The sequence below is a fragment of the Phocoena sinus genome, chromosome 21 (genome assembly GCF_008692025.1).
Source record: "Phocoena sinus isolate mPhoSin1 chromosome 21, mPhoSin1.pri, whole genome shotgun sequence".
In the NCBI taxonomy this organism is placed as follows: Eukaryota; Metazoa; Chordata; class Mammalia; order Artiodactyla; family Phocoenidae; genus Phocoena; species Phocoena sinus.
In genome coordinates this window covers 11,831,673-11,849,489 of record NC_045783.1, presented here as the reverse complement: position 1 = coordinate 11,849,489, position 17,817 = coordinate 11,831,673, and the positions used below count along the sequence as shown (strand labels likewise).

The window sequence follows — 17,817 nt, the reverse complement described above, 5'->3', positions numbered from 1 at the left end:
AATGAGAAAGACAATTTGTTTTGTTTTGGGGCCACACTGCGTGGCATGTGGGATCTTAGTTCCCCAATTAGGGATCAGACCCGTGCCCCCTGCAGTGGAAGTGCGGCGTCTTAACCGCTGGACCACCAGGGAAGTCCCAGAGAAAGGTAATGAATCCCTGAGTTTTAAAAAGACACTCACTGTTTCATGGGTAACTAGCCACAGCTCACCTTAGCTGTATCGTGTTTCTATAATTAGCAAGGTTGTGACTTCGTTCTTAGGCATCAGCTAAGCCTGTCATTTTAATTTAATGTTTGTCCTGATTAGTGGCCAGTAATAAACGGAACTTTGAGTTTATGCATATATATGCCATTTAAAATATCCATTCTCACGATTAAGTATAAAAGAAAACAGAGACTGACAGGTTTAAAGGCAAAACTGTAGACTCAACCAAAAATACACTATCAGACAATATTTTGAAGTTTTAAAATCTCATCCTACTTGTGATATCTCAGAAATGATGCCACTTTGGAGTTGCAGTGAAATGAGATTATAATTTTTTATTGTGATTAAATATACATAAAATTTACCATCTTAACCACTCTTAAGTGCACAGCTCAGTGGCGTTAAGTACATTCACATCATTGTGCAACGATGGCCACCATCCTCAGCAGAGCTCACCTTGCAGAGCTGACACTCTGTCCCCATAAACACCAACCAGCACGACCCTCCCCCCACTGCCCAGCCCCTGGCGCCCACCATCTACTTTCTGTCTCTATGAATTTGACTATTCTAAGGACCTCATATAAGGAGAATCACACAATACTTGTTCATGTGTGGCTGGTTCTTATCATAAGGGCTTCAAGTTTCATCTACGTCGTAGCATGTGTCAGAATTCCCTTCCTGTTTAAGGCTGAGTAATATTCCATCGTGTGTATGTATCACACTCTGTATATCTGTGTTATCTGTTAATGGGCCCTTGGGCTGTGAAAGCAGGTCATTCTTAACAGCGGGGGTTGACTGTATCAGTGCATTGTTTTTGTTTTTGTTTGTTCCAGTTCTCGATGACCACCAAAACCCTCGCCTAATCAAAGATCTTCTCCAAGACCTAAGCTCTACCCTTTGCATTCTAATTAGAGGAGTGGGGAAGTCTGTTCTGGTGGGAAATATCAACATTTGGGTTTGCCGATTAGAAACTATTCTCAACTGGCAACAGCAGCTACAGAATCTTCAGATGACTGAGGTATGCATTTCTTGGCCTACAAGTGAGTACGCTCTGTTTTTCTCTTACAAACACTGTTGTTACTTCTAAGCGTATGTGAAAGACTATTACAGCTTTTCCAAAGGTTTTTCTCCTTTACATTTCATAAATGTTAAACTGTTTTAAGATGGATTAAGACCAGAAGACCCTTTAATGGGTTATAGGTGTCATTGGAAAGACGGTGGGGATGGTAATTATTAAAAAGAGCTGATCCTGTGGGTGATGAGGTGGTGAATTGATTTACCTTTATAGATTAGGTATTTCAGGCTAAAATAACGTTCAATGAATTAAGGCTAAATTGTATAGTAGTGACTCTGGTTCATCCGCTGTTGCTTCTCTGGGTTGATGTGTTGTACGCTGCATGGTGTGTGTACGTGTGTTTGTAGTTCAAAAGGACCATGCAGATCACTCCAGTGGTTCTGATGCTTTTCGTTTATTCTGGTAACTGGTTTCATCAAGAAAAATGTTGACCCTATTGACTAAAGTAAGTGTTTTAGGTTGTGTTTTATTTATCTCTGGTTGCTTTCAAAGGTGGCGTTGGAACACTGTAACTTTGGGCCATTTATTTGCTACCTAAATGTGGGATTTACAAAGAGCAGTGATTCCCTAATTAAGGCCCTGCAGTTACAAGGGACGATCTAACATCCAGTGTCCAGGCGGCCTTGGTGTGAGCGCCGCACAGACCCCACCTCGTTCCCACGGGCAGAGGCTTGTGCTGTGAGGGCCACCTGCCTGAAGACACATGCACCTGGGGCGTGTCTGCTATCCAGGCCTTGATAGACGTGGCCAGGTGCCACTGTCCCCTAGTAGCTGACGCGTGGTGACGCCTCGTCAGCTGGCGAACTCGGGGAGTGTGGGTGTCAGTGGTCGGGATCCCCAGGGAAGGGAATGCTTGTCGCGCAGGTCCAGGCAGGGCCGCTGCTGGGCGTTATCTGGAGAGAAGTGGGGAGGAAAGAGGGGCGGGCGGCCTTCCCGTCGCCTGGGCCTCAGACGTCAGTGTGAGTGCCACGCTCCTGCGCCTTCTCGCTGGAGTAAGTGCGCGGCTCCTCCCAGCAGGTGGACAGCGGCCTGACGCTCAGCGACCTTCCCGTGCACATGCTCAGCAACATCCTGTACAGGTTCTCGGATGGGTGGGACATCGTCACTCTGGGTCAGGTGACCCCGACACTGTCCGCGCTTAGCGAGGACCGGCGGCTGTGGAAGAAGCTCTGCCAGTACCACTTCGGTGAGAAGCAGGTGAGCGTGGGCTCCGGCCCCAGCGGCCAGGCCTGGCCACTTCGGGGAATGGACTAGAATCACTTACGGGAAAGCTCGTTCTTCATGTTGAGAAAGAGCTGTGATTCTAAGCACAGCCCAGAACAGAGAAGCAGAACAAGAGCAGGTTCTTCCTGTCGAGGACGTGCCCCTCGTCTTTCCCATAACTCGAGGCCCCTCTCCGGGTGGTGTGTCACCTCTGGGATCATGGGTGGCCACCCGCTCCCCGCACCCCTGCCCTCCCAGGACCGGGACTAGCCACGGGGACCGGCGGACTCCTGTGTGTCCCCCTCATCGTTGCCCCCCTCCTCGCCCCCCGCCCCGTGTTGTTTCTGGAGTGAAGCACCGACAGCTGGGCATCCACCACACGCACGGCAGCGTGAAGGGCAGGGAACAGTCTCGGATGAGGCAGGATGCGATCCTGCCCCAGGGGCTCCTTGCCGAAGGGACAGGTGTCACGTGCCTCTTCAGACATGGGCTTGGGGGATGTGTGGGGTCACGTGCTCGTCCCCTAGGTGGACACGGCCACTCTGGGGGGCATGGCGGGCAGGGGCGTCCTGGAGGTGAGCAGGTTCAGGCCCTGAAACTGAGACGTGCGTGCTGGAGGGGGTGAGGCTGGGTGCGGCCAGGCCACGGGGCCGCCATGGTCCCCCTTCTCGGGGCGGGGCGGGGGGGGGCGCCCCGGAGTGGAGTCTAATATTCCAAGGAACCGAGAAGCTGTTGCTCAAAGTCGCCGCCCCATCGGGCAGCCCCCGACTGCTCCACGCCCCCATCCCCACCTGTTACTCTGAGTGTTTGGTCACAGCCTCACGGGGGGCGTGAGGGGCTGCCTCCTCCCATCCCTGATGCCCGAGGCGCTGAGATCTTTTCATGTGCTTGTTGCCCATTTTGTGTTTGGATTGTCTTTCTGTTACTGAGTTGTGTTCTTTTTGTGTTCTAGTTACAAGTCCCTGGCAGACACATGATGTAGTAACTTACTTTTAGCTTAATAGTATGTCATGGATATCATTCCAGATCGGAACCTTTAAGTCTCTTTAACAGCTGCATGGTATTCCAGTGTATAGGCTGAATTATATTTGAAATTTAATTTCTAATAATTGAATGTTTCATGCAGTATACTGCTTTTAAAAAATTGTTATGCTATGAAAACCATCTGATTCTGAACAGAATTTTGTCTGTCTAGTTTTGTAGACACTTGATCCTTTCAGAAAAAGGTCATATCGAATGGAAGTTGATGTATTTTGCACTTCAGAAACATTACCCCACTAAGGAACAGTACGGAGACACACTGCACTTTTGTCGGCACTGCAGCATCCTCTTTTGGAAGGTAAAAATTTCAGATGTAGTCTTGGAGTTTGAGGATTAAAATTTGGAGAAACAAACTATTCACCTAACGGTAATGGTAAAAAAAAAAAAAAAGGCAAGTTGTATTTGTGATAAGATAATGATGTATCACCAAGGACTGGGGCAGGGGAACAGGTTCACAAACGTAGAACAACTTGCAGTTGGACCTGAACGTCGGGCCACTCACCCCGTCCCCTTGCACTGTGGTAGCAGGTGGGGGGGGGGGGCTGTCCCCGAGGGTGGTGAGCGCGCTGGCTGGCGCCTCGGCCCGAGTCCTGGCGGGGCTGCTTTCTGCTGTTGTCGAGGCTCAGGATCCCCCACCCTCTTCTGGAAGCCGAGGGGGCCCCTCAGCTGCCCTCCACACTCGGCCTCAGCCTCCACCGTCGGGACGCCCGAAGATGGCACTTCCAGGGGGCTTCTCCTCACAGCCCTGTGCCTGGAGCAGAGGCGAGGCCCATGAAGGTGCCCAGGCTTCTCATGTGTTTGAGCCACACTTAGCAAGTCTGGTCCTTGGTGGAGACTGAGCCACGTCCGCAGTTGTCTGGGCCCATCCCCTCCCTCTCTGGCTCCCTTCCTCTCCTGTCCAGACTCTGATAAAAACAAGTTTCCAGGGCGGGGGAGTGGGGTGCTTCCATCACCTCCTCTCAGTGAAATCATTTCCATAGTTTGCCTTGAGTTTGAAGTTGCTTGTTAACGTGGTGAAATTTCACTAGGGAGAAAAGTGGCGAAACTGGCAGGCGGTCTGCGCCTGCCCCTCCGTGTCCTCGGGCGTGGCTGTAAGGCCGCAGGCCTTCCGCCTGGTCAGCGCCTTGGCTGTTTGTGTATTTCTTTTGCTCTTCATTTATCTGTAATTTGTTGCATGGATTACATGGCAGACTCTAAACTGTTGGAAGAGAAATGACTACTTTAAATTGTTTTCATTTCAGATTATATCCGTGGTAATGTGGCTCTTTTTTAACTATAACCCGTGGTTGTGGGGTGAGAGCCCCTGTGTCAACAGAGCTTTACCTCCTGGGCTGCAGGCGAGCAGGTCCTGCTGTCCCCACTCATGACCAACAGGAGGTCACGTCATTGGTAATTGGTTGTTTTGTATTCTAGTGTGGCTTTTCCCACACAATTAAAAAGAAGAAATGTGTTACACGGCTGCAGTGGCTGTTCTGTGGAACCTTGTTCCTCTGGGGCAGGGGCACCTCGCGCTCATTCTCGCCGGTGTGCCGGCCGCGTTGCGTGGGGACGCAGGCAAATCAGTCAGCGGGATTACAGTACATGGAGCGGAGCCCTTACTGTGCGCCCTTGGTCCCAATCACAGGGATAGAAAACGCATACCCGGGCAGGTGCCCGTGGAAAACACGTGAGGAGGCATCTTCACGGCTGAGTCAGAGCAGATGAGACCGTCTGGTTGCTGCTCTGAACTGACGCTCCTCCCCAGGGTTTTCTGTTCTCCTGAGCAGATCACTTTATTCCAGAGAGAGACTGGGAGCAGTGGTGTTTCTTCCTGGGGCGGATGTGATGGGCGTTTCTCTAAGAATGTCGTTGCAGAGTGTGGAGAGTGTGGGAGCCCTGTCTCTGAAGTCGTGAACAGAGAGGCGCCCTCCTTAGTCTCCCTGCTGTTGGTGTAAGAATGTGATGCTGAGGCATCGAGAAGCACGGAAGTTCTGGATTTTTTAAATTGAGATGTGATTTTTTAGATTTCCAGAAGAATTGGCCTGCGGATTCTTTTGTTTATGAAAATTCAGAACAAGTGTCTCCTGCTGGTCTTTTGGCTCTGAAATGTTCAGTCTTGCCTTGAAAGCTGAGCACCTCGATGTCCATGCAGCCTCAGGCCTCAGGGCCTGGCTCGGTCCACCCGTGGGGTCACACTGTAGCTTTTTCTCCTAGAGGCCATTCCAACTTTATTCTGAATCTGTGGGTGGAAATTTAAAAAAAAAAAAAAAAAAAAAAAGATGAGTCTCTGGAATTTCTGGTGGAAACTGCTTGCAGTGTCAGCTCCCGAGGAAGGCCCCCTGCGTTGCCTCAGCTGACCGCGCTTTCCCCCCACCGGCTCATGCCACACCATCCCATGGCCCCACCCTAGTTCCCAGCCTCGTGAAGCCTCCTGTCGGGGCAGACCTGCCGCGTGGAGTCGTGAAGGTTAAGCAGTGCCCTGCCCTGCGCGGGGCTGGTGCTCAGAAGTGGCCCCTGCGCTTTGACTCACCTTCGCCAGCACTTCCTGCCGATGGGGAGACAGCAGCGTGACACCATCGGATGCCGCCGGGTGCTGGTGGGGACCCGCCATGGTCCGGCTCCCGCACGCTGCCAGACTCGTCCTCTTGCGCCCACGTGGGCCTGGGCTCTGACCTCTCAGCTGCCCCAGCCGTCCTGTCTGTTCTGGCTTCACTCTCTGGAGTCTGGGGGTTAGTTTTCTACCTGCCTTTGTGGTAACTCCTCCAAAGTGAAAGAAGGGGAAATACTGGGCTTAAGAACTGTGCACCATGGTCTTGGAGTCACTGAGCCGAGTCACTCAGGCAAGCGCAGGTGCCTGCTCGGGGTCTGTCTGGCTTCCGTGGGCCGGCCCTCCCGGGTTGCTGAGTAGTGACGCGAGACCGCCATGTTCCTTCCGCCTGACGGTCCTCCAGCTGAGTTTCTCGACTTCATTGAACTTCGGTCAACACTGGGGGTTGGGTGAGTTGGAAGCCGGACAGAATGAGTCCAGTTAAAGGCTGGGAATCAGGACCCCGTGTCCTTTTTTGTCTCGGCGTGTCCACTGCCAGGTCCACACCGTGGGTCTGTGGCCGGAGCAGGGAGGCTGCTGGCCCCAGCCTGCGCTGATGGCCAGCCCCCATCTCCAGCGAGGGTGGGGAAGCCGGGCCAGGTGGCCGGGCCGGCAAGAGGCGAGAGCGGCAGGTTGGTGCTGACCTCGAGCTGAAAACCGTGGATGCGCAGGGGTCCGCGCGGGATCCGGGCTCTGGGGTCACTGGGCTTGCTGGAGTCTGGTTCGTGCTCCGCATTCCAAGGAGTTGACTCTCAGACAGCAAAGAGGGAATGAGGGAGCTTCCGAGAAACCTGCCATGAATATTTGCAGTGTAAACCGTATGTGTCAGTGTCGCTCTGTGCACTTCCAGTGAACAGTTCCGACGGTTATTTAGCTCCGCAGCCTCATCAGGTGTCAGTCCGAGACTCAAGGAAGTGGAAACTGGCAGTGTCCCAGGTGGCCCTCCAGGTGCTGGACGCTGCCTCGGATTCAGCTGTCCGATGACTTTAGCCATTTTCGTAAATAACACACATCCAGCCTAAATGCTAAGTACAGTCTGGCTCTTCCTAATAACCCTGTTTTCCCTTTTTTCCTCCCTTCTCTGCACTCCTTCCTGACCCTTTCTCCGCCGTCTCCAAGGACTGCCGCCTTGCTTTATTACTCGAGGTACCTCCTGCTCTGCCCGCGTCTGCGCGCGTCCCCAGGAGGCTGGTGCCCCTCAGGCCGCACCCTCTGCTGATGTGCGACTGGCCTGCTTGCTTCGCCATGACCGGGGGTCCCATGAGCTGCCCTGTAGACCAGAGGGAGGGTGTAGACTTTGCCGCCGGGTCCCCGGCCTTACTGGCCCCCAGTCCTGAGGCTGCTCTGTCTCCTGACCTGAGCCCCGTTTCTGCTGCGGGATGCAGGGCTGGGCCCTCTGGTGAGTGGGGTGGGCGGTGCCGAGAGCAGGTCCCGGGGTGGACCCTGACCCACGGCGGGAGGGGAGGAGCGCGGCCAGGACGGGGGCGCAGAGCCCAGGGCTCCCTCTGGGGCCCTAACTCAGGGCGGCCCGTCTCCCCGTCCACTGGAGCAGGAATTCCTTCGGGAAGTCTCTCCCCCGGGGAGCCGTGTGGCTGCCTTCATTTTCGTAGTTCTCATCGCTTGCTGTCCACGCACCTTTGTGGTGGGGTCCGGGGCGTGTTTAAACAAGCAGCTGGCGACTTCTGAGCTGCGTTCCCTCCAGAAACACGCCCCGTGTGGTAACGACCCACTCCTCCCGCAGGACTCGGGCCACCCCTGCACGGCTGCTGACCCTGACAGCTGCTTCACGCCTGTGTCCCCGCAGCACTTCATCGACCTCTTCAAGTTCTAAGGGCCCAACCGTGCCGTGGTCTGGGCAGCGTGGTAGGACGCGTCCTCCGTGACCGAGCCGTGACCTGGTGCCCAGGCTGGAGGGCGTGGAGGGACGTGGAAAAGTGCCCTGGCACCTGCGGGCGGGAGCATCTGTTGTTTCCACCCATGAAGTGGGGCCAGGGAGCCCAAGGAAAATCATTTCTACTTCCTTCTTTAAAAAATGCTTTTCTTCTAAGCGCATTAAAATGTGCAACTTTGCATGTTTGTGAATGTGGTTCAGAAAGAGTCTGTATTTTCAGCACCGCATCCTGTGCTGAACTGACACTAACAGCCAAGCATACGCTTCTTAATTGTCAAATGATAGTTTCCTGATTTTGTAGTGATCGGGGGCGGGGATAGATCATTGATCCTTGTAAGGACATTGTGCAGAATATTTATTTTTCTTGAGATGTATTTTGACTGTATTGGTCGTGTCCATATGAATACTCTTGGGTACAGAAGGAACCCAGGGAAGTATGTGCATGTCTTCTGGGTGCTCAGCGTGGGGTTGTGAATTGTGCAGACATCCGAGACCCACAAAGGCGTGAGTCTGGGGCTGTGATCCTGGGCTCATGGCCCGATGCTGGCAGGCAGGGGCCCTGACCTGGGGGCCAGCCCAGTGTGACCTGCACTGTAGTGCTCTGAATCCCCGTTTGCAGGCGAAGTAATAAGTCTCGTTTATCTACCGATTTTAACTTCATCAGTTTTGCATCTTACGGAAGGAAGTAGTATCAATGATTTTGATATCATTTATTGAAACCTTTCAAACATTGTTTTATTTTTAAAAATACTGCATGTACGTTTTAGAAGATTTTGAAAATAAAGGTTTATAAAAGAATAAAACTTGCATATAACCCTGCCACCCAGAGATAGCTGTGCTTACCAGAAGGAATGCAGGAATGGCCCCGGCAGGTGTAGGGGAGACTGAACAGGGTCAAGGACCCAAGCAAAGTCATTTCTACTTCCTTCTTAGCACATGGAAATTTGCTGTTTTGCATATTTGTAAATAAAGAGTGTATTTTCACTACATTGTGCTGAACTGACACAGCCAAGACTATGCTTAATTGTCAAATGATAGTTTCCCTCTGTGTGTATTGGGTGAAAGCTTTTCATAAAACCGTAAACATCATATATACTGTTTTCATTTTATAACCAGCCTTTTTTTCAAAAGTGTTTGTGAAAATAATGGTTTTTACTGGCGACCTGGTACCACACAGCTGGAACAGATCACTTTGTGATCAGCATCACCACATGTGCACCTTTGTGCATCTGATGATCTTACGATAAACGAGAAGCAGAACCAGGGAAACGAGTCAGTTGTTTGTAAGGATGTTTCCAGAGCACTGGCGAGGATGGAAGGCGGCATCTTTCTCCCCCGAAGATGGACGTGAAGAGGCTGTGAGGTAGGACATGTCTTCTGAAAGCTTATTGGCGAGTTGTTTCTGTATTTTTTTTAATATATAAATTTATTTATTTTTGGCTGAGCTGGGTCTTCGTTGCTGCGCGCGGGCTTTCTCTAGTTGCGGCGAGCGGGGGCTACTCTTCGTTGCGGTGCACGTGCTTCTCATTCTGGTGGCTTCTCTTGTTGCAGAGCACGGGCTCTAGGCACGTAGGCTTCAGTGTTTGCAGCACGCAGGCTCCGTAGTTGTGGCACATGGGCTTAGCTGCTCTGCGGAATGTGGGATCTTCCCCAACCAGAGCTCGAACCCGTGCCCCCTGCGTTGGCAGGCGGGTTCTTAACCACTGCACCACTAGGGAAGCCCTGTATTTTGTTTTGCTTTGGCAAATTACCTAATTGGGTTCTTTGCCTGTTTTACTTTTTGGGTGTTAGTCTTTTTTGTATAAGTTTCTTCTTAGGAGGACGTTAACCTCTTGAAGTGAGTTTTTTCCCCAGATAACATTAAAAGTCTTGGGAGAAGAGTCCAGCTGTTCCCCCTGTTAATTAGCCCGTTTCCAGAGGCAGCAGATGTGCTTGGACCCAAAACCACACACAGGCATTGGCAAAACCTATAGCAGGTGTGCCTGAGGCCCGCAGCACTGGGAGGGGGCGTGAGCAGGATACATTTGGGGGCAGGCAGAGAGTTCCAGGCACACAGTTCCTGGGTCCTGATCACTCATTTACGGAAGATCAGATGACGTGAACAGGAAGAGAGGGATCGTCCTGAGCTGCAGGTTCATGTGTCATTTCTGAGTGTGGTTCCCTCAGCGGGCTCACCAGACTCGGGCTGCACGGTGTCACTCCCCACGATGCGTCATCTGCACGCCCTCTACCCTCTCAGCACGGCCAGGAGCGGGCCCAGAGCTGCCCCTGCGGGAACTGCCACCCTCAGGAAGTGGCATCTGGAAGTCTGTGGCGTCTTCCTTTGCCTTGAGGTACATTTTCTCCCCCGGGTTGTGACTCATGGGCCAGGAGGAGCCACATTAGGTTCTGCAGCAGGTCCCGGTGCTAGTCTGGGAGTTTCATGGCATCTGTTGTGCGTTTGCTCAGGGCTGTCCATGGAGAACCATGTCTCCTTTAGGGACAGTATTGAAGGATTTGATGTTATTTCTGCTGTAAATGCTGCTTTAAGAATCATATAGATTCTAACAAACATACAGAATCAAACAAAATGCTCATGTAAGGTGTTTGTATACTGATTTTGTATCCTGTAACTTTGCTGAAATCACTAATTAAACCTAGCGGTAATTTTTGTAGATTCCTTAGGACGTGGATATACATCGTGTCCTCTGCAAATAGAGGTGGCTTTTCACCTTTCCTTCTTTCTTCCCTCCCTCCCTCCCTCCTTCCCTCTCTCCTCTCCTTCCCAGCTTTCCGGCCAGACCCCCATGCACGTGGATGGCAGTGCACACACATCCTAGCATGTTCCTGGGAGGCTCCCTGCCCTTCGCCTGTGGGTGTGGTGCATGCTGGGCCTCTGTGGACGCCTGTATCAGGGTGAGGTGCTCCCATCCAGCCTCGCTTTGTTGACGTGTTTTTTTTTTTTTTTAACCATGAAAGGATGTTAGATTTTGTCGAGTGCTCTTTCTACATCTACAGAGGTGGTCGTGTGTTGACTTTTGTATGTTGAACCCACCTTGCATTTTCAGGCCCACGTCCCATGTGGTTTCCATACACAGTTGGTGAGTTTAGTTTGCTGGTTTTACTGAGCATTTTCACAAGAGAGATTAGCTGTGCTTTTCTGGTGAGTCTTTGTCTGGTTTTGGTATCAGGGTGAAAACAGCCTCCTAGAAGGAGCTTGCCTCGGGAGCGTTCCCTCCCATTTTCTGGGAAGGGTTTGTGAAGAATTGGTGTGTGTCCTCCTTTAAGCATTAGGATAATTCCTTGGAAACTGAAGTTACTGAGGAGAAGCGTCTGTTTTCAGTTTAGTGACATCCTCCCTTTTGGAAAATCCTTTGCCTTTAACGGGATAGAGTAGTTTTGTCTTAGTTGAGACGTATCTTGGTTAGAGCTCATTTTCTTCATCATGGGCCCTAACCTAGCAATAAACGGGCTGTAAACTTCATCTGCTGCTTTCCTCCATAGTTACAGAAGGAAGTGTGCTGAAAACCATAGATGAAAAGGCAGAAGCTGTCTTGGCTTATGACATTTCTTTCTTTCATTAACGGTGTGAGAAAATGCATATGCTTCACTCCTCTCCCTTTCCTGTATTCCCCACCAAACGCAGCATCACCCCCACCCGGTGAGATACCCAAGGATCTGCAAACCTGGGAGGACCCAGTGATTTCCTGCTGCCGACACCTGCTCGGCTGAAAGGCCCGACACCCACTTGCTTCTCAGCTCGCACTCCCCTGCTCCTACCTGGGTGTGGTCGCGTCTTCTGACCTCACTCCAGACGAGCTCTGCTTTCTGTCCCTTTTTGCAGAGGAAGCAGACCCTCACTTTTGGAGAACAGTGTCCCCTGGGCGCCCCCCCAGAATCCCAGCAGGGACATGCCACGTGCACCTTCCCGACCCCTGCTATGGCTGGTGTGGCCTGCTCCTTCCCACCGCACAGGTGTGACTGCAGCGCCCCTTCGCCAGCACCTTCTCGGTGTCATCGGCACATGCATCTCTCAGGCGTATTCCTGGGGGTCCTGCTGCCCTCCCCGCCCCCAGCACCGACTCAGGCCCACATGGAGAACAGAGGTGCTCAGAGCACAGCCACCTGAGGACGCAAGAGGGCTTTTCACGTGCCTCTCGCTCAGGATGGCGAGATTCTTCACACACAGTGTTTGTTCTTCTGTGTCAGACAGGAGAGACACCTCAACTATGTTGTTTTTATTTGGATAAAATTTTCACTTTTCTTTGACAGTCATTTGAGAAATTTGCACAGACAAATGCAAGTAGCTTTTTACTATTTAATCTACATAGAGAATTCAAATGTCATTAAAAATTTTTAATTGCAGTAAAATACACATAAAATTGGCCATCTTAACCGTTTTTCAGTGTACAGTCCAGTGGCATTAGGTACATTCACACTGTTGTGCAAACACCACCACCGTCATCTGCAGAACACTTTTTATCTCTGCAAACAGAAACTGTCCCCATTAAACACTGATTCCCCTTCCCCATCCACCAGCCCCTGGCCCCCACCATCTACTTTGTCTCCGTGGATCTGACTGCTGTAGACACACCATGTAACTGGAATCATAAAGTAGTTGTCTTTTCACCCGTGTTGTAGCATCACTCAGGATTTCCTTCACTTGTGAGCTGAATAGTGTTCCATTGTGTGGTTGGACCACATTCTGTTTGTCTGTTGATGGGCACTTGGGTTGCTTCCACCTTTGGGCTGCTGTCAACCTGGTGTACACATCTCTCTTCTAGATAAAGGTTTCGTTTCCTTTTGAATGTATACCCAGAAGTGGAATTGCTGGATCATGTGCTAATTATATAGTTAGTATTTTGAGGAACCACCATACTATTTTCCATGGTGGGAGTGTAAAATGGTGCAGCCTCTAACAGTGCCCAGGGGCTCCAATTTCTCTACATCCTCACCAACACTTGCTATCTTGTGGGGTTGGGCTTTTTTTGCTTGTTTTTTATAGTAGTTGTCCACATGGTTGGGAGGTGATATCTCATTATGGCTTTGATTTTCATTTCCCTGATGAGAAGTGATGTTGAGCATCTTCTGTGCTTGTTGGCTGTTTATGTGTCTTTCTTGGGGAAATGTCTATTCAGGTCCTTTGCCCTCTTTTTAATTGAGTTGTATGTGGCTTTGTTGTTGAATATAGAAAGAACTACTACAACTCTGGACACTAAGTCCTTACCATCTAGACAACTTGAAAATGTTCTCTCCGATTCCCTAGGTTGCCTTTTCACTCTGTTGATTGTGTCCTTGGATGCACAGAGGTTTTTAATTTTGATGTCCACTTTCTCTATTCTTTTTTTTGGTGCCTGCACATTTTGTGTCATATCCAGGATTTCATTTGCCAAATCCAGTGTCATGAAGCTTTCTCCCTATGTTTTCTTCTAAGAGTTTTATAGTTTTAATTCTTGCACGAGGCATAATAAGGTAAGGATCCAACTTCATTCGTTTGCATGTGGATATGTGGTTTTCCCAGCAAAGTGTGTTGACTGTCCTTTCCCTACTGAATGGTTTTGGCACCCTTGCTGAAAATCATTTGACCAAATATGCCATTATGACTTGGGTGGGGATTGTATTGACTCTATAGATTGCTTTGGGTGGAAGTTTTCCAATCCATGAACATGGGATGTCTTCCACTTATTTGTGTCTTTTTCTTTCAGCCTTTTTCACTCAGTGCATTCCTAAGTGTTTTATTCTTTTTGTTGCCATTAAAAATGGAATTTTCTTAATTTCCTCTTTGGATTTTTCATTGTTATTGTATAGAAATGCAACTGATGTTTGTATGTTGATTTTTTGTTGTCGTCTTTAGGATTTTCTACATGTAAGATCATGCCACCTGCAAACAGAAAATTTTAATACTTCCTTTCCAATTTGGATGCTTTCTTTCTTTTTCTTGCCCAGATGGCTCTGTCTGGTGCAGACTTCCAATCTGTGTGGAACAGAAGTAGTGAGAGTGGGCATTTTGTCTTGTTCCTGATCTTAGAGGAAAAGCTTTCAGTCTTTCAGCATTGAGAGGATGTCAGCTGGGACTTTTTATATGGCTGTATAATGTTGGGGCAGTTTCCTTCTATTCAGAATTAGTTGAGTATTTCCATCGTGAAAGGGTGTTGAATTTTGTCAACTGCTTTTTCTGCATCAATTGAAATGGTCATGTTTTTCCTTTGTTCTGTGTATAATAACGTGTATTAAATTGATTGACCTAATGGTGGATATTGTCTCTTCTTGAAGTGGGGTATTGGGGTCTCCTACTGTAATATAGAGCTGGCTCTTCTTTCCTCAGTGTTTGCTTCGTATGTTTAGAAGCTCTAATGTTTGTTCATGTACGTTTATGATTATTACATCTTCTTGGTAAATTCTCAACTTTTAAATTTAAACAACATGAAGATGATGAAATTACAGGATTATGGGATTTACTTTAACATAATTAATTCTCTTGGTTGAGGCTAGGGGGTGACTAAAGACAAAAACAAGATTGGCCAGGAGCTGAAAACTGTAGAGGGGAAGGATGTGTACATGAAGGAGTTTTCACCAGGGTTCAGCAGATTTTCTGTGAGGAGGCAGGTGTTAAGTATTTTTGGCTTTTCAGGGCCCACATTCTCTCTTGCAGCCATAGACAATCTATACCGTAACTCAGACTTGGACTGCGTGGGGGGGACACTGATAGCAAGTGTTCCAGTTAAACTCTGTGGGATTTCATGTGTCACAGTATATTATTCTTTTAAGTTGTTCTACCATTTGAAAATGTAAACATTCTTAACTTGTATGCCACATAAGTAAGTACAGGGGGGACGGCCACATTTGTCCACTAGGCTGTAGTGTGCCAACCCATGATTTATATAATTTTGTTTCTTCTTTTGGATATGTTTGCTATTTTCCATTTAAAAACTGAGGTGTTACTTTTTCAACATTCGTCGCCCTGTTTTTTTATCACAAAAGTAATGTATATTCACTGTAAAAAGTTTTGTTAAAAAGCCAATATACAAAAAACAAAATGCTACCCATAATTCTACTTCAAGGTAATTACTTAAATTTTGATATCTTTCCAGTATTTTATCTCACATTGCCTTTTGAAGACCTGTAAGCACCCAAAATTATAAAGTGAGAGAAACAGCGAAGTACTAGAATAGAGCTGCGTATCTCCTGGGGGAGAGCAACGCCCTCATCTGGGTCCTGCTCACTGGTTCCCAAGGGAAACTGGTCTTCCAGGCGCTTCTGCATGTTGAGCTTTGGAGATTTCTTACAGAACAAAAATTCTTGGCATCCTCCTGCTAGCTTACTCAGCCAGTTCTAAGTTTCTAGGGAGAAGAGAATTTTGAAACCCTAGCCTCTAAAGAAAAAAATACTTCTCAAAAAGAAAACTCAAAGCAAATGATATTTTTCCCATCACCACCCCCTTCCAGATTTATTCAACTCTTGAAAGCTAAAATTCTACCCTGCCTTTATCACTAAATTCTGCAATTCTGAAAAGTCATGCTGAGACATTAACTTCTAATTATATAAACTTGTCCACCACTTCACTGAGGCCAAAGACCCTGGAGGGAGACTGGCGACCAGAAGACAGATGACAGAGGCCTGGGACAGAATCAGAAACTTGGCCGATACCCAGAGAAAGGACTCTTGAGTATCAGACCCCAGCACAAAGCGGTGGATTTGTACAGAAGCAAGTCCCCAGACACACATTCCTGCAGGCGGAGAGAGGCAACTGCAGGCAGGTGAGGAGGGAGGGAACTTGTCATCCCCATGCCCACATTTCACACCTACCTTAGTATCGGCTGAGCCCCTGCAGCAGGCCAGGCACAATCCATACACCATGTCGTGGTCTTGAGGACAAAATTAAAAGCAGCTAAAAAGACATTTTCCAGACAATTGGGAAAACCTGACTGTATCTATGGGTATTGGATGATGTTAGGGAATGGTTAATTTTGTGAGGTGTGCCATTGACGTAGTAGTTAGTTATGCTGGGGGAATAGCTTCGTTCTTAGAAATGCATGCTGTACGCATTCAGGGGTGAAACGTCATGATGTCTGTACTTTACTTACATATATCTCAGCCTTGAAATCGTTTATCAGGTAAACACACACGTGAAGCAAATATGACACGTTCAGCAACTGTGGAATCTCAGTGGCTGAGTTGCCCACTGCACTGTTTTCACCTTTGCATAGATATTTTCCATAATACAGTTTTTAAAAACTGAAATGCTTGTCACTTCCAAATTGAAATGTGCCAGGTTAATTATGAAAAATAACCACCACTTAGAGGTTTAGGTGTAATCTGGCCTCCCTTGCACATGCCTGCTGCTACCGGGCTCAGGAGTGGCACACGCTGTACAGAAAAAGCACAACTCTTAACACTCCCACACACACTGAGACCCGGGGGCCCCCAATTCCTCAGGACCCACAGAGTGACCGAGGTGTGGGGACTCTTGTTCACAGCCGAGTGTGGCCTTTCCTGTTGTTAAAAGGAGAATGACTGTTTCACTGGGGATGGATGAGCTGTGAATGCACAGAAGCTGGGCGCTGGCTGCTTCACCATCGGGACCCTGGGTGGCTGACAGGTGCGAAAAGCTTAGTCCAGGAGGAGCCCCTTTCCTTGAACCAGCCTCGCAGAGCCTGCAGATCCGGAGTAACTTCCCGCTCCGAGGCCCTGGCACCCCTGCTGCCCCAGGAACGTCTCCCAAACTCTGCCAGCCTCTCAGCTTCCCGTCCACCAGCTACACGGCCTCCTCACCCCACTGAATCCCATGCTCCGTCCGCTTCATGAAAACATTTGCCCGGTGCACACGGGCAGGGGGCTCCACCCGTCCAGGAGGGACCGCCAGGTGGGGACACCTGCCCAGACGCCCCGCAGCCTCGCCTGGCCCTCACCACCGCATTCCACGCCAGCCACACCCTATCCAGCCACGCCTTCTGGGACGAGGGACAAACTGTGTGGCCTCCCGGGGTCTAAGCCAGCATTTAGACCCCCGTCCCTGTGAGTCTGAAGCCAGGCCCTGCACCCCCAACCAGTCCTGGGGACACGTCAGACCCCTCAGAACAGCAGGTGCCTCCGGCTTCCCCACCTGGATCTCAGCTCCTGGTCCAACGAGTGCCTCGGAGCACACTCTGATCATCTGTGAAACGGGCGCAGTGGCACTGCCTCTGGGAGCCCCGATGGGCCAGGTGCCCCGCAGGAGTCCGGGCGGCACCAGGGAGCCCGACGCCAGAGTCTGAGGTCTCCTCACTGCCCTCCCCCCGCGAGGCAGATACACGTGCCACAGCCACGTGTCATCTCTCCCTTGCTGTTCTGTTTAAAGGCACCATTTCTAAATTCAGAATTCCTGCGTGAAGGCTAGAGTCGCCACTTGGGAACTGGAACACAGACACCCGGTCAGAAAAGACGGCCTCTTCCTCACAGGGAAGAAGCCAATTTTCGGTTTATTCCCCCCATGGCTTCACTGCCAAGTCCCCGTCTCATCTGTGCACGTGGGGAGACTCGGGGGCCGCAGGCCCGGGCAGGTCGTCCCTCCAGGCCACATCCCCACTCTCAGGAGGACTCGGGAGCCGTGCCCGGGTCATGGTAGCCTTGGGCGCAGCCCCAACAACGGAGCGGGTCAGGGCCCCCTGCGGGGCTGGCCCGGCCACACCTCACCTTCCCACAACCTCAGGACCAGCCGCAACGCCCTGACCTGTCCTTGTGCGAACACAGCGGGGAGACAACATGGTTAGAAAAACCCAGAGCGGAGCTGGTTTGCTTGTTAACGTGGTCAGTACGCTTGTCTAACTGATTTTTCAAAATACCCCAGAAGGCGTGAAAAACATAGAGGTGAAAGTCACC

At 50.0% G+C, this 17,817-nt stretch overlaps 2 protein-coding genes across 6 annotated transcripts in view; one reads left to right on the top strand and one right to left on the bottom strand.

Moving 5' to 3' along the window:
- The window catches only part of FBXO25 (F-box protein 25), a 55,042-nt gene extending 40,830 nt beyond the window's left edge, over positions 1 to 14,212 (top strand). Inside the window, exons 7-11 of one of the 5 annotated variants that reach the window (XM_032618183.1) lie at positions 1,038 to 1,222; positions 2,294 to 2,476; positions 3,678 to 3,821; positions 7,209 to 7,235; positions 7,831 to 14,212. In XM_032618183.1, coding sequence (XP_032474074.1) covers positions 1,038 to 1,222; positions 2,294 to 2,476; positions 3,678 to 3,821; positions 7,209 to 7,235; positions 7,831 to 7,920 — 629 coding nt within the window. In that variant the 3' untranslated portion in view covers positions 7,921 to 14,212. Of the gene's footprint in view, positions 1 to 1,037; positions 1,223 to 2,293; positions 2,477 to 3,677; positions 3,822 to 7,208 lie in introns of all 5 variants that reach the window. The other 4 variants (XM_032618185.1, XM_032618181.1, XM_032618184.1 and 1 more) reach the window with 4 other exon arrangements.
- The window catches only part of TDRP (testis development related protein), a 68,077-nt gene continuing 61,359 nt past the window's right edge, over positions 11,100 to 17,817 (bottom strand). The window contains exon 5 of the mRNA XM_032618186.1: positions 11,100 to 15,824. The gene's annotated coding sequence lies outside the window, so the exon portion shown is untranslated. The remainder of the gene's footprint in view (positions 15,825 to 17,817) is intronic.